This window comes from Rhea pennata, chromosome 23 (genome assembly GCF_028389875.1).
Source record: "Rhea pennata isolate bPtePen1 chromosome 23, bPtePen1.pri, whole genome shotgun sequence".
Taxonomy (NCBI): Eukaryota; Metazoa; Chordata; class Aves; order Rheiformes; family Rheidae; genus Rhea; species Rhea pennata.
The window spans coordinates 4,712,797-4,731,463 of NC_084685.1; the positions used below are offsets into that span (position 1 = coordinate 4,712,797).

The 18,667-nt window shown below is 72.4% G+C and overlaps 2 protein-coding genes across 3 annotated transcripts; one reads left to right on the forward strand and one right to left on the reverse strand.

Moving 5' to 3' along the window:
• LOC134150280 (digestive cysteine proteinase 2-like) lies at positions 1–6,631 on the reverse strand. Its single transcript, XM_062594075.1, has 12 exons — positions 6,432–6,631; positions 5,652–5,904; positions 4,525–4,584; positions 4,067–4,159; positions 3,690–3,862; positions 2,929–3,172; positions 2,293–2,488; positions 2,013–2,206; positions 1,703–1,794; positions 1,461–1,622; positions 686–875; positions 1–417 (listed from the first exon to the last, which is right to left on the reverse strand). The coding sequence occupies exons 2-12, from the start codon at positions 5,701–5,703 to the stop codon at positions 230–232; spliced, it is 1,644 nt and encodes a 547-aa protein (XP_062450059.1). The 5' UTR covers positions 5,704–5,904; positions 6,432–6,631; the 3' UTR covers positions 1–229.
• A 992-nt stretch (positions 6,632–7,623) lies between these two features.
• FGR (FGR proto-oncogene, Src family tyrosine kinase) lies at positions 7,624–16,249 on the forward strand. 2 transcript variants are annotated; one of them, XM_062593911.1, is made up of 13 exons: positions 7,624–7,811; positions 10,872–10,932; positions 11,049–11,292; positions 11,388–11,491; positions 11,626–11,724; positions 11,815–11,918; positions 11,990–12,139; positions 12,668–12,832; positions 13,993–14,172; positions 14,323–14,399; positions 14,480–14,633; positions 14,896–15,027; positions 15,244–16,249. In XM_062593911.1, exons 3-13 carry the CDS (start codon positions 11,065–11,067, stop codon positions 15,450–15,452), a joined length of 1,602 nt encoding a protein of 533 aa, XP_062449895.1. In that variant the 5' UTR covers positions 7,624–7,811; positions 10,872–10,932; positions 11,049–11,064; the 3' UTR covers positions 15,453–16,249. The 2 variants fall into 2 exon arrangements, with proteins under 2 accessions (XP_062449895.1, XP_062449896.1); XM_062593912.1 differs by lacking the exon at positions 12,668–12,832 and adding an exon at positions 13,417–13,572.
• The last annotated feature ends 2,418 nt before the right edge of the window (positions 16,250–18,667 follow it).

The window sequence follows — 18,667 nt, forward strand, 5'->3', positions numbered from 1 at the left end:
TGTTTTTCCGGGGTTTTTATTGGCAAGTCGACAGCTGGGTCTCTGTCAAGCCCCAGGGCTGCAGCATGAGGGCCTGCAACCCATAAGGGACACAGATTGCATTGCCCAGCGTCCCGTCCACCTTCCCCACCCCAGCTCCAGCTTCCTTCACCTTGTTGGGCCTCCCAAAGGGTTGGATTCCCCCACACCAGGGGAACTACTCTGCCCCAGGAGGGCTGCGAGGTGGCCCTCAGGCCAGGATGGGATAAGTGGCTTCGGTGGCCACACCACAGTTGTTGTCCTTCATGGACATAAGGATGTAGCCGTCGTTGCCCCAGTATGTGGACCAGGAGTTCTTGATGAGCCAGTAGGTCTCTCCCTGGAGCACGCCGTAGCCCACAGCGAGCACAGCATGGTCCAGCTGACCTGGCTTGTTTGCTGGAGAGGACGAGAGAGGAGCCAGGTTGTCACAGCAGGCAGCTCCATGGCCATGTCTGATGGTTGGCCCCGCCACCCCTTCCTGAGCTGCTCAAGGGCAGCGCTAGCAAGGGACCCCAGGTGTCCTGCTCGTCCAGATCCCTCCCCCAACACACACACACACAGAGGGTAACGAAGATATTCCCATGAATGGGCCAGGTCACATGGGCCTGGCAGGGCCCTGGGCATCGCAGGCCACCCAGGGCCACCCTCATCCCACCCAGCTCACCACACTTGGGCTCATAGTAGATGCCATTGGAATAGAAGGAGAAGGTCTTGTGCGAGGCGTCGATGCTGACAGCCACAGGGCCGTGCTTGTAGATAGCAGCTTTGACAGCCGTGATGTTCCCCGAGGTGACGTTGACGTAGCCCGTGATCTTGCCCAGCATCTCAGACTGGTTGTAGTGGCACAAGCCATTCTGCAGCACGCAGGGGAGGCGGTGTCACCGGGAGCCCCAAGGTCCCCTTGCTCCCCTAAGCGTGGGGACCGATTTGGGATGAGGCTGCTTCAACGTGCCTGCTCCAGCCCCTCCAGCCTCCCCAGCCCACCGTGGTGGGGGCGTTTGCCCGCTCACCGCAGGGACCTGGATGCAGTGTCACCTGCTCCCAGCCTGGGGGGCTGCTCTGCGCCCAGAGCCCAAGCCCGGGGGGGCTGCAGCTGCGACCAGCAGCCACGGCTCTCGCCCCAGGCAGCCCTGCGCCCTCCGTCTGCCCCAGGCAACAGAGGAACTCGAGGCTGCAGCAGCACCCATGGGTGGAAGAGCCTCGCCCCTGTTTTGCAAGAAGGGAAACTGAGCCAGGCAGTGACAAAACAGCCTGGCTGAGCCTCGGGGCTGGGCTTCGCGCTGCACTTTGGAGCGCAAGGAGCTCTCCGGCTCGGAGAGAGGGAAGTTTCCCCATCTCCAGAGCCCGTTAGCGGCTCCGACCCGGGGCTGGGCCGGGGCGCCCATCCCACGCCGGCCGCAGCGGCCCGGGGACCGCGGCCGGGACGGCGCTGCCCGCACCTGCCCCTTGTAGGTGCCGTAGGACTCGGTGCTCGCGATGCCGCCGTGTTTCTTGATCCACTCGTAGGCGCGCCACTCCTCGCCGCCGTCGCACGCGTAGTTCCCGAAGCCCCAGGAGCAGTCGATGAGGACTTGTTGGGACAGGGGGGTCAGCACGCCAGTCTGCGGGGACGGGGACACGCTGCCGGGAGCCAGCCTGGCACCTCCCGCCCGGCGGCCGCCCGCGCCGGCCCCGCTCGCACCTTGAGGAAGAGGGCACCCTCCATGGCACCCGTCGTGGCGAAGCTCCAGCAGGACCCGCAGACGGCCTGGTCCTTCACGGGCGTCACGGCGCCTGGGGAGCAAAGGGAGCCCAACACAGCACCCATCAGCTTGCACCAGTGCTGCAGCCCCCAGTTCAAATCGTGACGGTTTTTGCAGCATGCTCTCGGCTGTGTTCAAACCTGCAACCTCAGCAGCTTTAGAAAAAGCAGCTGGTTTGTGCCCGGCTGTGCAGAGCAGAGGCAGAGCTTCACGTGAGCGTGCGGGCTAGGGGGGCGCCGGGGGTCTCACCGTACAGCCGCCAGTCGAGGCTCTCGGGCAGGATGAGGCCGGCGTAGCGCTCGGCGGGGAAGGGCCGCCCGCCGTTGGGAGCGCGGCTCCGGCGGCGGCCCCGCAGCGCGGCCAGCTCCTGCGGCGTGCGGTCGGCCAGGTGGTTCAGCGCCAGCGCGTAGGAGAGCGCGGCTCGGTTTTTGGAGTGCACGAACCTGCGGCGGGGCCGGGGCAGCGCGACGGTGGGCGCCCGGCGCCGCGCGGGCACCGAGGCCGCCCGGCCCCGCCGCGTGCCCCCTACCTCATGTTGTGCACGAAGAGGCGCTGGCGGTGCTCCAGCTCGCGCGCCGAGCCGTACCGCCGGCCGAAACGCCTCCTGTAGTGGTGAAACGCCTCGTGGGCCCACGGCTGGCCCCGTCCCACCAAGTCCTCCATGGGGTTCGCCAGGACCCGGTGCTCCGCCGCGCTCCCCGGCAGGCCCCGGCACTGCTTCGTCTCTGCGGCGCGATGGAGGGGAGGGTGGGGGGCGGCACGACGGCTGCCCCGAGAGCCCCCTGCCCCGAGAGCCCCCTGCCCCGAGAGCCCCCCGCCCCGAGAGCCCCCCGCTCCGAGCACCCCCCGCCCCGAGGGCCCCCCGCCCCGAGAGCACCCCGCCCCGAATGCCCCCCGCCCCGACCGCCCCCCACCCCAAGAGCCCCCTGCCCCGAGCGCCCCCCGCCCCGAGAGCCCCCCGGCCCCGAGCGCCCCCCGCCCCGAGCGCCCCCCGCCCCGAGAACCCCCTGCCCCGAGAGCCCCCCGGCCCCGACCGCCCCCCACCCCGAGAGCCCCCTGCCCCGACCGCCCCCCACCCTGAGAGCCCCCTGCCCCGAGAGCCCCCCGCCCCGAGCGCCCCCCGCCCCGAGCGCCGCCGGCCGCGCGGGCGCCCTGCCCTGCTCACGGTTAGCGGGCAGCTCCAGGACGGAGGCGGGGAAGCTGTGCTCGAAGTGGCTGTAGGCGATCTCGTACTTGTCGTAGTGGGAGCCCAGGAGGCTGTTGTAGCCCCGCATCTCGTAGCGGACGGGCGCCGCGCCGCAGCCCGAGCTCGTCACCCACAGCGTGTAGACGTTCTCCTTCTGCGCCCAGCGGGTCACGTTCTGCCACACGGCGCAGTACCGGCCCCGGGAATACTCCTCCCGCACGAACTGCGGGCACCGGCGGTCAGCGCCGGGGTCGCCGAGCGGCGGCCCCGCACCGCGCACTGCCCGCCCCGGGCGCCTCCTCGCTCCCTCTCCCGAGGGCTTCGCGTTTTCCGGGGCTGCTCTGCCGCCGGGCGCCGGTCCTGCTCGGGGACGCCCTGCTGCCCTGCTGCGGAGCCCCGGGGCGGCGGGAGCCGGGGCGCCGCGCGGCGACCTGCCCGAGCCGTCCAAAGCGCCGCGCTTGCGTGGGCGCCGTGGCGCAGCCGGGATCGGGGAAGAAGCGGCGAGTCCGGCCCGGGGCGGGGGGCGGCGGCGGCAGGGGGGTGCCGGCTCCTCCCCGGCTCCGCATTCCGATGCACCCTCCCTGCGCCCATCCCTGGTGGCGGCGTGGGTGCCCCTCCCGGCCCCCCAGCCCCCCAGAGAGGGGAGCGGGCACGGAGAGGAGCATCCCCAGCGCCTCCGGAGAGCACCCGCCCCGCGACGCCCTCGGCGCCGGGCTCCGGCGCCTCTCCTCCGGGCTCACCCTGAAGCCGTCCATGCTGGGGAAGACGCTCTGAGCCTTGACCACGTCCTCCTCGGAGCCCGGCAGCTGGAAGCATTTCCTCGCGTTCACTTCTTTCTCGGTCGTTTCCGGCGTGATCTTGTACCGCGTCCCGTAGGGCCCCGCCGAGCCGAACTGGTAGGTTATGACCTGCCCTGCGCCGGCCGGAGGGGGAAACTGAGGCCCCGCGTTTCCCGCGGCGCGGCGCGGCCGCCCTGCGCGCACGGCTCTCGGCGGCTCCTCCGTCAGAGCCCGCTAAGTGCGAGGACCCCGAGGGAGCCCCAGCGCCCGGCCCGCTCCCGCCCCGCGGCCTCCTCGCTCCAGGAGGACGCGCCGACGGCTCCCGCCACCCTGCTCACCCCCGTAGTACTGGATCCGGCTCTTGTTTCCCGTCAGGTTGTACCAGGCTTCAAAGGGCTCCTCGATCTCGGCGTAGGGCAGGTTAATGACTCCTGCAGCGTGCGCAAGACGAGGCACCAAGCTGAGGCACCGTCGCCGTGGCCTCGGGGACGCCGTGGTGGCCGGGAAGCCGGCCAGGCCGCTCGGCTCTCCCCAAGGCAGACCCCGTCCCGGAGCCCCCACGGGCAGGACGGAGCCCCCACGGGCGGGATGGGCGACACCGGCACGTGCATCCTCCCGCGCACGCGCCAGCGTCCCCCGTGGGCCCCGTGGGCCCCGTGGCGAGACGCTCCCCCAGCTCGGCACGGGGACCGCCTGGCCCTGCCCGGCACTGGGCATCCCGCACTCCCGCCCCATTGGCAGGGACCACGGGGTCCCAGCCGCGCTCAGCACCCGCTCCTGGCCCGGGGACCGCTACCTTTGACATGATAGATGGAGCCAAACTGAGGGGCCGTGCGGGAGAGCTCGCAGTCTTCTCCTGGAAGGCAGAGAGAGGCAGGGATCGATCCAGGCTGCCCCCGCCCCGCAGCCGAGCTGGGAGAGGGCGGGATGCGGAGGCGCAGGGAGCGAGGGCTGTTGGAGTGAAAGCGCCCGTTCTCAGCAGAGCCACGTCCCCGTGGGCGGCAGTGCCACCCGCACGGCTGGCGGCGGCGGTTTGGGTCGAGGTTTGTGAGCAGGGATGCCGGAGGCACGCGGCAAATCCCTCCCCTGCGTCCCCGAAGAGCAGGATGCAGCTCCGGGGTGCCGGGGGACCGGCCGGACCTGCCCCGGCGTGGGAGCCTGTCCGTCCCACGTGGCGTCTCGCCGGCAGCATCCCTGCCTCCCACCCTGGCTTGTGCAACCCCACGCCAACACACCCTGCTGCTGGGAACGCCGCTTGCCCTCCGTCAGCATCTTCGTCCTCCCGGGGAGCGCGGCGAAGGAGCGACCCGGCAGCGCCCGCCCTTCGCCTTCCCCAAGGAGTCGGCACCCGCCGTGGGACCGCGACCCGACTGGGGGCTGCTTCTCCCCCAAGACCGGGGTCCTCAGCAGCCTCCAACCACCCCCCGCCCGGGGCTGCCCCTCGCACCCAAGCGCGTGGTGCCAAGGGACACCCACGCCGCTCGGCTTTGGGGCACCCGTGGCAGCGCCCAGGGCGTAAGGACCAGCAAGGGAGCCAGCAACCCGCGACCCGCCGCCGGCTCGGCTTCGGAGCTGCCCGGAAAGGGGGGTCTGGCCGCGGCTGCCCCCTTCCCTGCTGCTGCTTCCGGCGCGGAGCCGGCCCCGTGACCGCCTGCAGATGGTGAAAGCGGGGAAGTGGCTTGCTCGCGCGCGTGCGATAAAGCTGAGCTTGCTGGATTTAGCCCCGTTTTCCTTCCCCCCTCGCCCCTCCAGGTGTTTCGGCCCCTCTCCTCACCCCTCCCTGCCGCTCGTGTCTCCCTCGGGCTGCAGAGCCCCCGACAAGCCAGCGAGGGGCCCGCGGGGCGCCCCGGGCTCCCCGGCCCCGGTGCAGCCCCTGCGGCGCCGAAGCCGCGCTGGGCAGAGGCACGGTCCCCCCGCACTCACCCCGGACGGCGGCGCAGAGCGCGCAGGCCGCGACCCAGCGGAGCACGCCCATGCTCGCCGCCCGCGTCGCCCCGGCCTGCCCGGGCACGGCGCTCGCCTTTAAGCGGGAGCCGATGGTGGAGAAACGCGGCAGAGCCAATGCAGAGGCTCGGGCCCTCCCCGGAGGAGGGGAAGGAACCGGCACCAGGTGGTTCCCCGCGGCGGTGCGCGGGGAGCGGGGGCACCCCGGGGTGCTCAGCGAGAGGAGGGGTCCCTGCAGAGGGATGGAGCAATGCGGGGCGCTGCGGGGGGCTCGGGGCTGCACCTCCCCTCCCCTCCTCGCACCCGCTCGCCAGCGCTGCAGAAGGCACGGCCGCCCCCGGCGCTCCCCCGACCCGGCCCGGCTCAGCGCCCCGGCGTGCGGGCGTCGGGACTTTGCCCAAGCCGATGCAGGGTGCGTCGCTCAGCCCCGCGCGGCGCCGGCGTGGCTGGGAGCAGGCGCGGACGCGCCAGGCACAGGGTCTCCCCACGTGGGCTCAGTCCCAGGGGGATTTTGGGTGCCGTGGAAGAGCAGGGAAGCTGGCAGTGAGCACGCAGGGGTGCAAGGAGAGCGAGTGCCGAGCAGGGATGCGGTCGCTGCTGGGCTGGGGCGCAGCAGCTTTGCACAGCCCCGGGGCGGAGCAGGCTGCAACCGGGGGGGGGGGGGCGGCAGAAGCACCCGTGCACCCCGTGCACCCTCATACCCCTCGGAAGCCCCCCTCCGCACCGCAAACGGCCCCTGCGGTTACAGAGAGCACCGACCTGTCGCCGTCGCTGTCCTGCCGGCGGCGGGAGGGCGGCTGGGGCCCCCCCGCGCCCCGCAAACCGCAGGGGCTGTTTGCAGGCGAGCGGAGCCCGGCACCTCGCCGCCGCCGGCAGCGGTGCTGGCCTTCTCGCGGCCGCGCCGCGAGCGCTCGCCGCCCTTCCTCCTGCTCCTCCCCGGCTCCCCCGGGGCGGCCGCAGCCCCGCGGCCAGGCCGGCGACGAGCCCCACTGCGGCCTCCGGCCCGGCACGTCCGCGCGCGGTGGCGGGGGCTGCCGGATGCCGCCGGCTCCGCGGTGAGGAAGGACCCGGCCAAGGGAGGAGGCCGACTGGGAACCAGCACGGTTTCATCGCCTCTTTGCGCTGCTGCAGACAAGCCCGTGCAGCGCAGGGCACCCAAAAAACCACGCACAAGCCTCCCCCGGGTCCCGTCGTCCCGGGCTGCTTGCGAGGGAGGGTTCCCCCAGCCCGGACCCCCATCATCCGGGGCACCGGCGCGCCAAAGGCTTCGGGAGGTCCCTGCAGGGCTGGTGCTCTGCACCCCGGAGCATCGCCCCTCTCCCGGGCTGCTGGGGGCAGATTTATGCCAAATCTTGGGATCTTTCCAGCAGCAGCTTTATCGCAGCAAGGCATCTGCTCCCGGCTGGTTACGGATGGCCACAGCGGCTGCTCGCGCTGGCTGGAAGCGGCAGGCGTTTCTGGGGTGAAACGCGGGAAGCGCCCAGGTAGCGCGGTGCCGAACCGCCTGCCGTCAGCCCCCCGGCACAGGAGCCCCCCCGTTCGTGCCATGGCCGTCGCAGAGCCCCCCCTCCCCCTCCCCCGGGCACATGCACGAGACGGGCTTCGCTCCGAGGGTCTTTTTATTCCCGCACCTCTCGGGCTCCCATCCCTGGATTTGAAGCGCAGCGCCGTCCCCCCACCCCGGAGATGCCGGCCGGGGGCAGAGCCAGCCCAAACCCGGGGGCACCGGGGACCCCGGGGCGCTGCAGCGGCGGGAAGGGGCAGGCGCCAGCTCGACGCACGGAGAGCCCGGGGGGCTTGCAGGGCAGCACGGCAGGCGGCCGGGCCCCGGCAGCGGCAGCGGCGGCGGCGGCCGAGCCGGCGGCCGCCCCGGCGGTCGCTGGTACAATGAAGCATTGCCGGGCGAGCGCGGGGAGGAAGGGGGGGCGAGGGGAGGGGAAGCGCCGTCTCCGCAGCGAGAGCGGCTGAAGACGCAGGGAAAGGCAGAGCGGCGCAGGCACACGCGCTCCCGCGCGCCCCGCGCCCTCGCCCTCGCCGGGCCCGGCCTCCCGCCAGCCCGCCTCGGCCCCCCGACGCGCCGGCCCGCGCCGCGCCGGGCAGCAGCCGGCCTCCATGCGAGCCGCAGCAGCAGGGCTCACGGTAGGAGGGGACGTGCCGGGGTTTTGGGGGGGCTGGAGGAGTGCTGCCGGCGTGGGGCACAGGGTGCGGAGCCGGGGGGGCTCCGCTCGCCCCCCTGCTGCGGTGGGGATGCTGCAGCGGGGCTGGGGGGGGGGGACACGGAGACTGTGCAATCAGCCTGGGAGCGGCAGGAGACCCCCATCCTCTCCTCCCACCCCCCCAGTGTGGGGCAGCGGGCAGGAAGGTGCAGCGGCGGGAGGGGGCTGCGGTGACACCCGGCGCCCGGACCCGCCGTGCCAGGGAGGGGGCCAGCGGCGTGGCCCCCCCGGCTGCAGCTGGCAGCACGGGGCCACCTGCCGCCCCAGCCCCACGGGCGCCCACGGGGTATCGCCGCCGGCAAAAAACGCGGGCCCCCGGGCCGGGGGGGGCTCAGCTCTGCACCCCGCCGAGGGGCCGGGGACGTGGGGGGCCGGGCGCTCCCCCCGAGCCCTCGGAGCACCCGGCGGAGGGACAGGAACTGGCGGCTTCCTGTGCTTTACAATTCCCTCCCCACCCTGCTCCTTGCGGGACATTGTATTCGGAGCCCTGGCCGGGCTTCGCTCCGCGCTCTGCCGGTTTCCTCCTCCTCTGCAGCCCCTCGGATCCGGGAATTGCTCCTCTTCCAACGGAAATCCTGCTCTCGCAGCCAGCGGCGGGGCTGGGGAAGCGGGCGAGGGCAGCGGGGCCGGGCGCAGCGGGCAGGGTGGCACCTGGCGAGCCGGGGACGCGCGGCCACGGGGCGCCGGCGCCACTGCCGGGAGCGTCGGCCCGGGCCCGGCCGCGAAGCCGGGGGGCTTCCCGCCGCGCTCGGAGCCCTGCGGCTCGTCCCGCGCAGGCCGCGCGTCGCTCCGTCCCCGGCGAGCGCCAGCCCGTCGGAGCGAGGGGTGCAACGCCGGCGCGGCGGGGCCTTCGCCATGCCTCCCCGCGCCCCGGCTCCGCGGGAAACCCGCTCCCCGCGCCCGTGATGGGGACACGGCCGCGGCCCGCGTGCCCTAACAGGCCCCTTCCCCTCCCCGCAGGCTGCCGCGGCTGCCTCGTGCCTCGGTTTCCCCGCCGGGAGCAGCGGGGTCCGGGAGCCCGGCACGGCGGAGCCGGTTCCCGCAGCCGCGGCGGCGCCGGGAGCTCTCCGAGCCGAGCGGCCCCGGCTTGGTTCCTCTTCGCCCGGGGAGGCTGCGGCCGAGGTGGCACCCAGGCAGGACGGGGGCGCGCGGGGCCGGCGCCAAGGGACACGGCGCCGAGCGGGCGACGCGGCTCCTGCCCCGACGGCGAGTCCCCGCCGGTCCCCGCCGCCGCGGCGCTTGCCACCCCGTTTCCTCCGTCCTCGAGGGCCGGGGACGCTGCCAGCCCTGAGGTTTCCCTTGGCACCCAACACCCCACCGCCTTCCTCCCTCTCCTCCTCCTCCTCCTCTTCCTCGCTGGCGTGCTCCCCGGCCACTTCCTCCTCTCGCCGTGAAGGTGCTGGCCGGGGAGGGGGGGGTGACGTGACTTCCTCCCCTGGCCACCTCCAAGCCTGTCGCCCGCGGGGCGCCGCCCCGGGCCCCCCGTGCCGGGGCCGGACCGCCAGCCCGCCGGCCGCCCGGCCCCTCGCCCGGAGCAGCTGCCCCTCTGGCCTGCCGCGTGCCGCTGCGCCCCAGGGTGCCCGCGCGCCAACGGGGAGACTCTGCCGCCGTCCCCGCGGGCTGGCGGAGCCGCTCGCCCCCGAGGTGCGTGGGCTCCCCCACCCCGGGGCGCCTGGGGCTGGCGCTTGCGGAAAGATGCTCTTTGCCCGCGGCTCGGCCACGGGCGTTTCGCACGGGCGGCCCGGAGAAACTCAGCGAAACGGGAAGTTTGGGAGCGCAGCGGGGTGGGTGTTTCGCACCCGGAGGGGGCAAGGCTGCCGAGAGCACGGGGGACGCTTGTCAGCTGAAATATTTCCTTCTCTTCAGCAAAAAAAAAAAAAAGTCCCCAAGCAAGCCCTCTTGGATTTGGCAACGCGGCCCCGGCTGCAACGGCCTCGGCCTTGCCAAACCGCCGGTGTTGAAAGCAGAGGTGGCGGGGAGCGAGCGGGGCCGTTTCCGCCGGCGGAGCGCGGAAGTTTGGTGTTTAGAAACCCCCTGCCAAGAGGGAGGAAAGGGACTCCGAAACCGTGCCGGGGAAACCCCCGGGTCACGGCGCCCCGAGCCACCCCTGCTGACCCCGACCTCGCTGCGAGATAGCCCCAGAGAGCCCGCGCTTGACCAGCACCTCGATTTCTTCCAGCTTTTCCGAGCGCGGGAAGGCGGACGGTCCCCGCGGCCCCGCTCGGAGCCCAGCCGGCCGCCGCCGCCTCCGAGGGGCGACGAGGCCCGGCGGCTCCGGGGGGCGGAGGAGGGGGGGGGGGACGCGGGGCCGGAGCCACCTCGCACGAGCGGTGCCCGGGGCGCTGGGCGCCCGCCGGGGCCGGGGGGGGCTCTTTGGGCGGGGGGGTGCGGAGAAGGCAGCCCCGGGGGTGCTGTTTCCGTGCGCGATGCTGGCGCCAGCCTGCTGCAAACGTTTCGGGTCTGAGCCGCGGTGCGAAGGCGGCGGGAGAGGCGGCGTCGCTGCCCACCGGCGAAGCCCGGCGCTGCCGCCGCCCCGGGGGGCTTTGACCCTCCTTGCTGTGGCTCCAGGCTGAGAAATCCGGGGTTTGGGGGGCGCTGGGCACAGCAGGAGCGCTGCCACCCACCCGGGGGCTGGCACGGGGCCGGGTGACACGGTGACAGGCTGCTGCTCCGCATGGATGCGGCTCTCTGGAGCCGGTGGGAAGCCTCTGGCAGGGGCTTTTTAGCGCCAAAATAGAGTGTTTCAGACCCAAACTGGGGTGTTTCAGACTCAAACTGGGGTATTTCAGCCCCAAACAGGGATGTTTCAGCCTGTGGCAAGGATTCTGCCCCCCCCCCAACACTCCCTGGCCCCTGGCAGGAGCCGATCCCCTCTCCGGCGCGGGGGGAGCCCAGGCATCCTGCAGCGCGGGGGCATGGGGCGGAGGGGGGGGCGCGGGGGGGTCCGGCTGGGTCGCTCACGCCTTCTCCCTCGCGTCCCCAGGGGCCTCTTCTCCCGCCCGCGGTGACATGGAGCGGCTGAAGTGACCCGAGGAGCCGTCGCAGTGAGTGGGGCTGGGGGAGGAGGAGGAGGAGGAGGAGGAGGAGGAGGAGGAGGGGGCGCAGGCACGTGCCCGGGCTGCCCGCGTGCGGCGCCCGCCACGACGCTCCCTCCCCGCAGGCGGGCCGTGCCCACCATGGGCTGCGTGCACTGCAAGGAGAAGGGCTCCGGCAAGGGGCAGCCGGAGAGCGGCGGCCCCCCGCCGGCGCCCGCCTCCCGGTACGAGCCCGACCCCACGCAGCCCGCCGGCGCCTTCACCCGCATCCCCGACTTCAACAACTTCCACGGCGCCGCGGCGCCCGCCTCCGCGCCGCCGGCGCTCTACCCCTGCGGCACCCTGCACGTGCGGAGCGGCGGCATCACAGGTCGGCGGCGGGGGGGGGGGGGGGGAATCGGTGGGGGGGGGGTCCCGGGCCAAGGGGGGGGGTCCCCGCTCACGGCGCTCCCGGCCCGCCGCAGGGGGGGGGCGTGACGCTCTTCGTCGCCCTGTACGACTACGAGGCCAGGACGGAGGACGACCTGACTTTCCAGAAAGGGGAGAAATTTCACATCATCAACAACACGTGAGCAGCCCCCCCCCCCCCCCCGGGCCGCGGCAGCGCCGCAGCCCCGCGTGCGGCGGGCGGCCGGGTCCGTCCGTCCGTCCGTCCATCCGTCCGTGCGCCCGTCCGCCTCACCGCCCGTTGCCGTCCCGCAGCGAGGGTGACTGGTGGGAGGCCAGGTCGCTGAGCTCGGGCGCCGCGGGCTACATCCCCAGCAACTACGTGGCCCCCGTGGACTCCATCCAGGCAGAAGAGTGAGTACGAGGAGGGGCGGGGGGCACGCGGAGCCCGGCTCGCCCAGCCGGGGCCGGGGGGGGGGTCCCTGACGCCGGCGCCCGCCGCAGGTGGTACTTCGGGAAGATGGGGCGCAAGGACGCCGAGCGGCAGCTCCTGGGCCACGGCAACGGCCGCGGCACCTTCCTCATCCGCGAGAGCGAGACCACGAAAGGTAGGGGCCGGGCTGGGGGGCGGCGGCGGCGGTGCCGGCCGCGGCCCCCCCCTGACCCGCCGCCCCGCCAGGCGCCTACTCGCTCTCCATCCGCGACTGGGACGAGGCGAAGGGCGACCACGTGAAGCACTATAAGATCCGCAAGCTGGACAACGGCGGCTACTACATCACCACGCGCGCCCAGTTCGACACCGTGCAGCAGCTGGTGCAGCACTATATCGGTACGGGGGGGCCGGGGGGGGGCGTGGGGGGAGCCCGCCGGGCGCTTTGGAAAGCTGCTGTGCTGCCCTGGCTGGGTTAACTGGGTTAAACTGGGTCGAACTGGAGAAGGAAGAGGGTGCTTGGTGCCAGCAGCAGTGCGGGCACCCCCTGCACCGCGGTCTCTCCGGAGAAGGTAAACCGGCCTGGGGGGGGGGCGGGTGAGGATCGGCCCCAGGGGTCCCAGCAGCCCCCTGGGGGTCCCAGCAGGCCCCCGAGGCAGAGCCGGGGATGCCGGCGGCAGTGGGGGGGGGGGGTCCCGTGCCCCCACCTCCTTTGGGCTACTGTGCCGTGCCGGGGCGGGTGGGGGGGGCACCCCTTCTTGGCACGGGGTTTTGGGGGGGCGGCTGCACCCCGAGGCTCCCGCCGGCCGGCCGGAGGGGGTTCCCACGTTGGGGGGGAGGGCCGGGAGGGGACGCGGGCGGGGGGCTGCTCGGCCGGGGCTCACCCGTGTCTCCCCCCGGCACGCCGCCCCCCCCCCCCCCCCCCAGAGCGCGCGGCGGGGCTGTGCTGCCGCCTGGCCGTGCCGTGCCGCAGGGGAACGCCGAGGCTGGCCGACCTCTCGGTCAAAACCAAAGACGTGTGGGAGATCCCGCGCGAGTCGCTGCAGCTCCTCCGCAAGCTGGGCAACGGGCAGTTCGGGGAAGTGTGGATGGGTAGGACCCGGCGGGCGGGCGGGCGGGCCGCGGTGAGCGGCGGGGCGGGCGCCAACGGGAGCCCCCCACCCAGGCCTGGCGCCCGCCGCGGCGGGCTGAGTGACACGAGCGCGCCGGTCTCAGCCCCGCGCCTGGGGCTGCGCGAGCCGTGTCTGCTCCTTGCACATGAGCAAGGGGGGGGGCATCATTTCCTCCCCCCCCCCCGCCTCTAAATTCAGGCTAAATTTGCCCCCCCTCCAGCCTGCCATGGGCAAGGGATGCCGCCCTGTGTCTGCCCTGTGCCCAGGAGTGGGGAGGTGGCCCCATCTCCTGCTCCTGGGTTGCCCAGGCATCGGCCCCCCTTCACGTGGCACTGGAGGGGGCTGTGGGACCCCCTTAGCACCCCAGGGTGCCCTGCACCCTCCCTGTGTGTGCAGGCAGCCCCACGTTTCGGATGGGGCCATGAGCAAGAGACAGGACCAGGCCTGTGTGGGGGGGTCCCTTCCTCGCCTTCGTCTTCCTCCCGCGCCCCGTCCTCCCTCTGCTCCGCGTGCATGCTGCCTCCATCCCACGCTGCGCTCCTCCCTCCGTGCCCCCCCTTGCAGAGTATAACGACGGGTTGTGCCATCTGCTAACGCGCGCATGCCCCGCTATGAAGCCCCAGACCCTGGGATTAGCTAAGGACGCCTGGGAGATAGCGCGCGAGTCCATCAGCCTCAACACGAAACTCGGCATGGGATGTTTCGGAGACGTGTGGATGGGTAAGGCTGGCCCAGCCGGCCGGGTGGGCGCGGGGTGGCAGGAGCGCTGCCCGGCCGGCGGCATCGCGGGGTGCCGGGGCAGACGCCAGCCGGGCACAGGCTCCCCCGCAGAGGGACTGGGAACAGGGTAAGGAAGGTAACAGGAGGTGAGCCCACGGGTGCCCAGTGCCCATGCCATGGGGCGAGGGTGACTCCTTGCCCTGGGGTGGGTACGGCGGCGCCATGCCCCTTTCCTGCCCTGCCCTCCTGTCCTTGCTCCTCCATCCATGCACCCCTCCGTGCAAGCATGCAAGCATGCAGCATCCCTCGGTCCTTCCATCCACAAATCCCTCCATCCATGCATCTCTCCATCCACGCATCCGTGCATCCCTCCCTGCACCCCTGCCGGGGCTCAGCGTGAGCCCGCGTCCCCCTGCCCAGGCACATGGAACGGCACCACCAAGGTGGCGGTGAAGACGCTGAAGCCGGGCACCATGTCGCCCGAGGCCTTTCTGGAGGAGGCTCAGATCATGAAGCGGCTGCGGCACGACAAGCTGGTGCAGCTCTACGCCGTGGTGTCGGAGGAGCCCATCTACATCGTCACCGAGTTCATGAGCCACGGTGAGCAGGGGGCACGGCCCGTGGGGCGCCAGCTTTCCCTGCAGGGACAGGCGGGGACCCAGCCCGCGGGCCGGGGGCTTGCAGGGGAGGGCACCTTTGGGTGGGCACAGCTGGCGCTCGGGCGCTTCGACTGGCACCCTCTGCCCCCAGGTAGCTTGCTGGATTTCCTAAAGGACGGGGACGGCCGCTACCTGAAGCTGCCCCAGCTGGTGGACATGGCTGCTCAGGTACCGGGGGGCTGGCGCCGGGAGGGGGGCACCCGGCCGAGCACCCCCGGAGGGGTGCTCACTGCGTCCCCCTCGCCCAGATCGCGGCGGGCATGGCCTACATCGAGAGGATGAACTACATCCACCGGGACCTCCGCGCCGCCAACATCCTCGTGGGCGACAACCTGGTCTGCAAGATCGCCGACTTCGGCCTCGCGCGCCTCATCGAGGACAACGAGTACACGGCGCGCCAGGGTGAGCCGGCCCGGGCACCTCCTTTGCCCCGGGGGCCGCCGCCTGGGCTGTGTGCCGCCCCCACCTGGGTGCTGGGCGCCCCGGGCACTGGGTGCCCCGGGTGCTGGGTGTCCCAGGTGCTGGGTGCCCTGGGTTGGAGGCTGCCCGGGCGCTGGGTGCCCTGGGTGCTGGGTGTCCCAGGCGCTGGGTGCCCCAGGTGGAGGCTGCCGTGGGTGCTGGGTGCCCCTGCCTCGGCTCGCCCAGCCTCCCCTTGCACCCGCAGGCGCGAAGTTCCCCATCAAGTGGACGGCGCCGGAGGCCGCGCTCTACGGGAAGTTCACCATCAAGTCGGACGTCTGGTCCTTCGGCATCCTCCTGACGGAGCTGGTGACCAAAGGCCGGGTGCCCTACCCAGGTACGACCCCCGGCCGGGGCGGCAGGCACCCTGGGGGGCACCTGGGCAGAGGGGCTGCCAGCAGGGCAGGATTCGGCCCTACCCCGTGCTGCCACCAGCATCGCTGGGCAAGGAGCGCCCCGTGCCTCAGTCTCCCCATCTCCCCGAGGTGACGGCGGGTGGCCGGGCTCTCGCCCCGCTCCGTGCCTCAGTTTTCCCGCTTGCCTGTTGCCACAGGGATGAACAACCGGGAGGTGCTGGAGCAGGTGGAGCGCGGGTACCGCATGCAGTGCCCGGGCGGCTGCCCGCCCTCGCTGCACGACGCGATGGTGCAGTGCTGGAAGCGGGAGCCCGAGGAGCGCCCCACCTTCGAGTACCTCCAGTCCTTCCTCGAGGACTACTTCACCGCCACCGAGCCCCAGTACCAGCCGGGCGACAACCAGTGACCCCGGCGCGCCGCCCCGCCGGGGGCCGAGCGCCCCCCGGGGCCACGCTTCGGGGGTCACTTCTGGACCCTTTCCTGGGGGGGGGGGTTGTTACTCCCTTTGCCCCCTGCAGCTGCCCTTTGGGACTGCAGAGGTGGGGGGCACCCCGGGGAGCACGAGGGGCTTTGCCCCAGCGCTGCGGGCTCGCAGAGGGGGCAGAGCCGTGCCCCCCGCCCCGGCCGGGCACAGCCCCTCTCTCGTTGCCTTTGCACCCAGCTTTTAACCGGAGAAGTGGCTTTGGGCCGGCGGCCCCCCACTGCGGCGCAGACCCGTGCTCGCCCCCACCTTGCTCAGGGTTAGGGTTGCCCAGGGCCCCCCCACCCCCTCCCCGCCAGGACGATGGCACCCGAGGGGGAACTGAGCTGGGGTGGGTGCCCTGGGGACTGCAGTGCCATGGGGGGCCGGTGCCCTTGCAGGTGCCCCTCTGTGCCCGGGGACGGGGAGGCAGCCGGGGGTGAGGGCTTTGGGGAAGGGTCACCCACCCCAAGGTTCCCCCCCCAAGCATCCTCAGGGCGCCTTAAGTAGCATTAGCACAACTTGGGGGGGCAATATCGCGATAGCCCCCTGCAAACACCCCTTGCCCCATTGCAGCACAGGCCCCGGGGGGCACCCAAGGGTGCCCCCTCCCCATGCCAGCCCCCAAGCTCCTCTCCCCCAGCTCAGCTCTGTGCCACTGGGGGAACGGGATTCAACCCCCCCAAATTCTGGAACTGATCCGGGGAAGCTCCCCCCAATATAACTCAAAATAACCCCTCTCACATTGTTTTTAATTTATAAGATTTTACACGCCTCATCCCAGCAGCCCTCTAGCCCCCGGGGCTCCCTGTACTGGGGGGAATTTCCTTGGCTTCTCCCCCCCCCCCAAGCTTTTCTCTCCCCTCCTTAAAGCAGAGCCAAATCCTGAAAGCCATAAACTGCTGCTTGCTCGGGAAGGGGGGGGGGGATGAGGGCTCTGGGGGGTCGGGGCTGCCGCGCTGGGCCCAGGCTGGGGCAGAGGGGTGGCTCTAGCCGAGGGGCTGCCCCTCGCTGCCCCCATTGCCTTACTGGGGGGGGATTAGGGGAGGGCTGGGGGGCTGGATTTACCCCTGTGGCACTTGGGGGGCACCCGGGCTGCAGCGCAGTTCAACCCCCCACTGCAAATATTAATAGGGGGCTGGCGAGGGGCAAAGGGGTGCAACAGCAATGCAATGGCATGGGGGCGGTCCTGGGGGCCTGGCTGCCCCCCCAGCACCCCCTTTGCCCGAGGGGGGCCCCAGCCCTGCTGCCCATCGTCAGGAGCCCCCTCGGCCGCAGTCGGGGCCGTGGGTGGGCACCCGGCCACGTCTCCCAGGCGGTGCTGGCCTGGGGGAGGGTGAATCTGGGGGGGGAGGGTGGGTTTTGTTGTTTATTTGTGTTTTTAAATCCAATCTGTAAATAGAAATAAAACCTTTCTAACAAGCGCGGGGAGGCCTGAGCGCTCGCAGCCCCGTGGCGGGGGAGAGGGGGCCCCGGGGCCGTATCCTCACGCCTGCCAGCCTGGGGCAGCGGCAGCCCCGCGGGGACACACGCAGCCCGGGCTGGGGGGGTCTGCCCGGACCTGCCGGCCACCTCCACGCGGGAAGGCGGGGAAGGAGCCCGGAAAGCCACGTCCACAGCTAGGGGTGACCTGCAGGCCCCCCCGGGCAGTTCGGGGCTGCAGCACGAACTCCCCCCTTGCAAATAACAGCCCAGAAAGCCTGGTGGGGGTGGAGACGGGGGAGGGGGGGGAAGCACTCGGGTTGCTTTAAGGGCTGAGACTGCAGACTGGCACGAAGAGCAGGCAAAGCTGCACCCACACAGGGCACCCCCCCCCCCGCTGCACCCAGCCTCCTTGCAGCGGGAGACGGCGGCTGCTGGCAGCTCCCGGGCATTTGGGCTACCGAAGCGGGTGGCGCTGGGTGCAGCTGCCCGGCTGGGTGGCCCCTTCCCGGCAGCAGCAGGCAGGGAGGCGGGCGCCCGGGTTTTGGAGAGGCTGGGCTCAGCCTCGGGCTGCTCTCGCAGGCTGCAGCGGTGCCCGAGCGCCCGGTTTGCTGGCGCCCGGTTGCCTGCGCGCGGGCAGACGCGAGGGCGTGGGGGGGGGGATCCTGCGCTTGCAGGCTGGAGAGGAAAAGGTTAATTTTCCTCGCAGCTTGGCCTCCCCAGCAGGGCCCAGCTGTGGCCGGCTAATGAATTCCCCAGCCCTGGTGGGAAGGGGACCGGCCCCCGCCCCGCAGAGCGGGGGGCTGGCGCTGGGGCCGGCCGAGGGCAGGTGGGGAAGGGAGGCGCGGGCCCGCTTCCAGCCTGGTCGGGGACACGCTGCTCTCCCCCACTGCTGCCGGGCACCTCTGCAGCTCCCCTCCGTGCCCCCCGGCTTTCCTAATGCCAGCCCCCCGCCTCGCTTCACCCCACCGCTGTGCCAGGGCTGCAAATCCCCCAGCGCAGCAGAGCCGGGCGCTGCCTGGATCCCCAGCGGGGCTGGCAGTGCCTGCTCCCCTTCCCCATCCGAGGGAGAAATTCCTCCTGGGAAGGGCCAGGCCCCCGTCCAGGCTTGGCTGGGCGGCGTGGCAGGCTGCCCGGAGCCGAGGGGGCCGGGCGAGGAGAGCAGATTGCGTGGCAAGAACAGCCGCGGAGAGGAGGCGGTTGGCACCAGCCGGCGGCGGGCAGAGCCCGGGTCGCCAGATTGCAGCGCCTGGGCTCGGGGCGCCCGGGGCTCCCGGCGAGCCGGCACGTGCGCCGGGGGGCTCTGCCGCCGCGGGCGGCGCGGGGCTCGGCCATGGCGGTGTAGCGCAGCCCGCGGGCGCGGCGGCATCCCGAGGTGCTGCCCCTCCGCGCCCTGGTCAGAGCAAGAGGGATGCGGTTCAGGGGAAATCGCGTAGCCCGGGAGGTCGGAGGCACCCTGTTGCCCGCCTCCCCCCCCCGCCCCCAGCATCACCCTTGGGTGCTGGGAAGTAGTCGGTGCATGCACCTGCATTAGTGAGCGTGCAGACTCCTGCATCCAGCATACACACATGCCTAAGGGATGCGTGTCCCTCGTCCCCAGACCCGTGGGCCAGGGACGGGAGCGTTGCCCCGGCACCCCGGTGATGGGCTCCGCGCACATGTGAAGCCTCGTGCAGGACGAGATGCTTAATTGCAGCTGGCGGTTTCCTGGAGCAGGGCTGGCTCTGGGGAGGGCAGGG

Excerpts from the sequence above, each read along its gene's own strand:
- LOC134150280 (XM_062594075.1), bottom strand. The coding sequence starts at position 5,703 with ATGGGCGTGCTCCGCTGGGTCGCGGCCTGCGCGCTCTGCGCCGCCGTC. Across the intron at positions 2,207-2,292 it reads CTCTTCGTGCACAACATGAG|GTTCGTGCACTCCAAAAACC; the intron begins GTAGGGGGCACG and ends GCCCCGCCGCAG. Across the intron at positions 1,623-1,702 it reads AGGGTGCCCTCTTCCTCAAG|ACTGGCGTGCTGACCCCCCT; the intron begins GTGCGAGCGGGG and ends CCGTCCCCGCAG.
- FGR (XM_062593911.1), top strand. The coding sequence starts at position 11,065 with ATGGGCTGCGTGCACTGCAAGGAGAAGGGCTCCGGCAAGGGGCAGCCG. Across the intron at positions 14,634-14,895 it reads CGAGTACACGGCGCGCCAGG|GCGCGAAGTTCCCCATCAAG; the intron begins GTGAGCCGGCCC and ends TTGCACCCGCAG. Across the intron at positions 15,028-15,243 it reads AGGCCGGGTGCCCTACCCAG|GGATGAACAACCGGGAGGTG; the intron begins GTACGACCCCCG and ends CTGTTGCCACAG.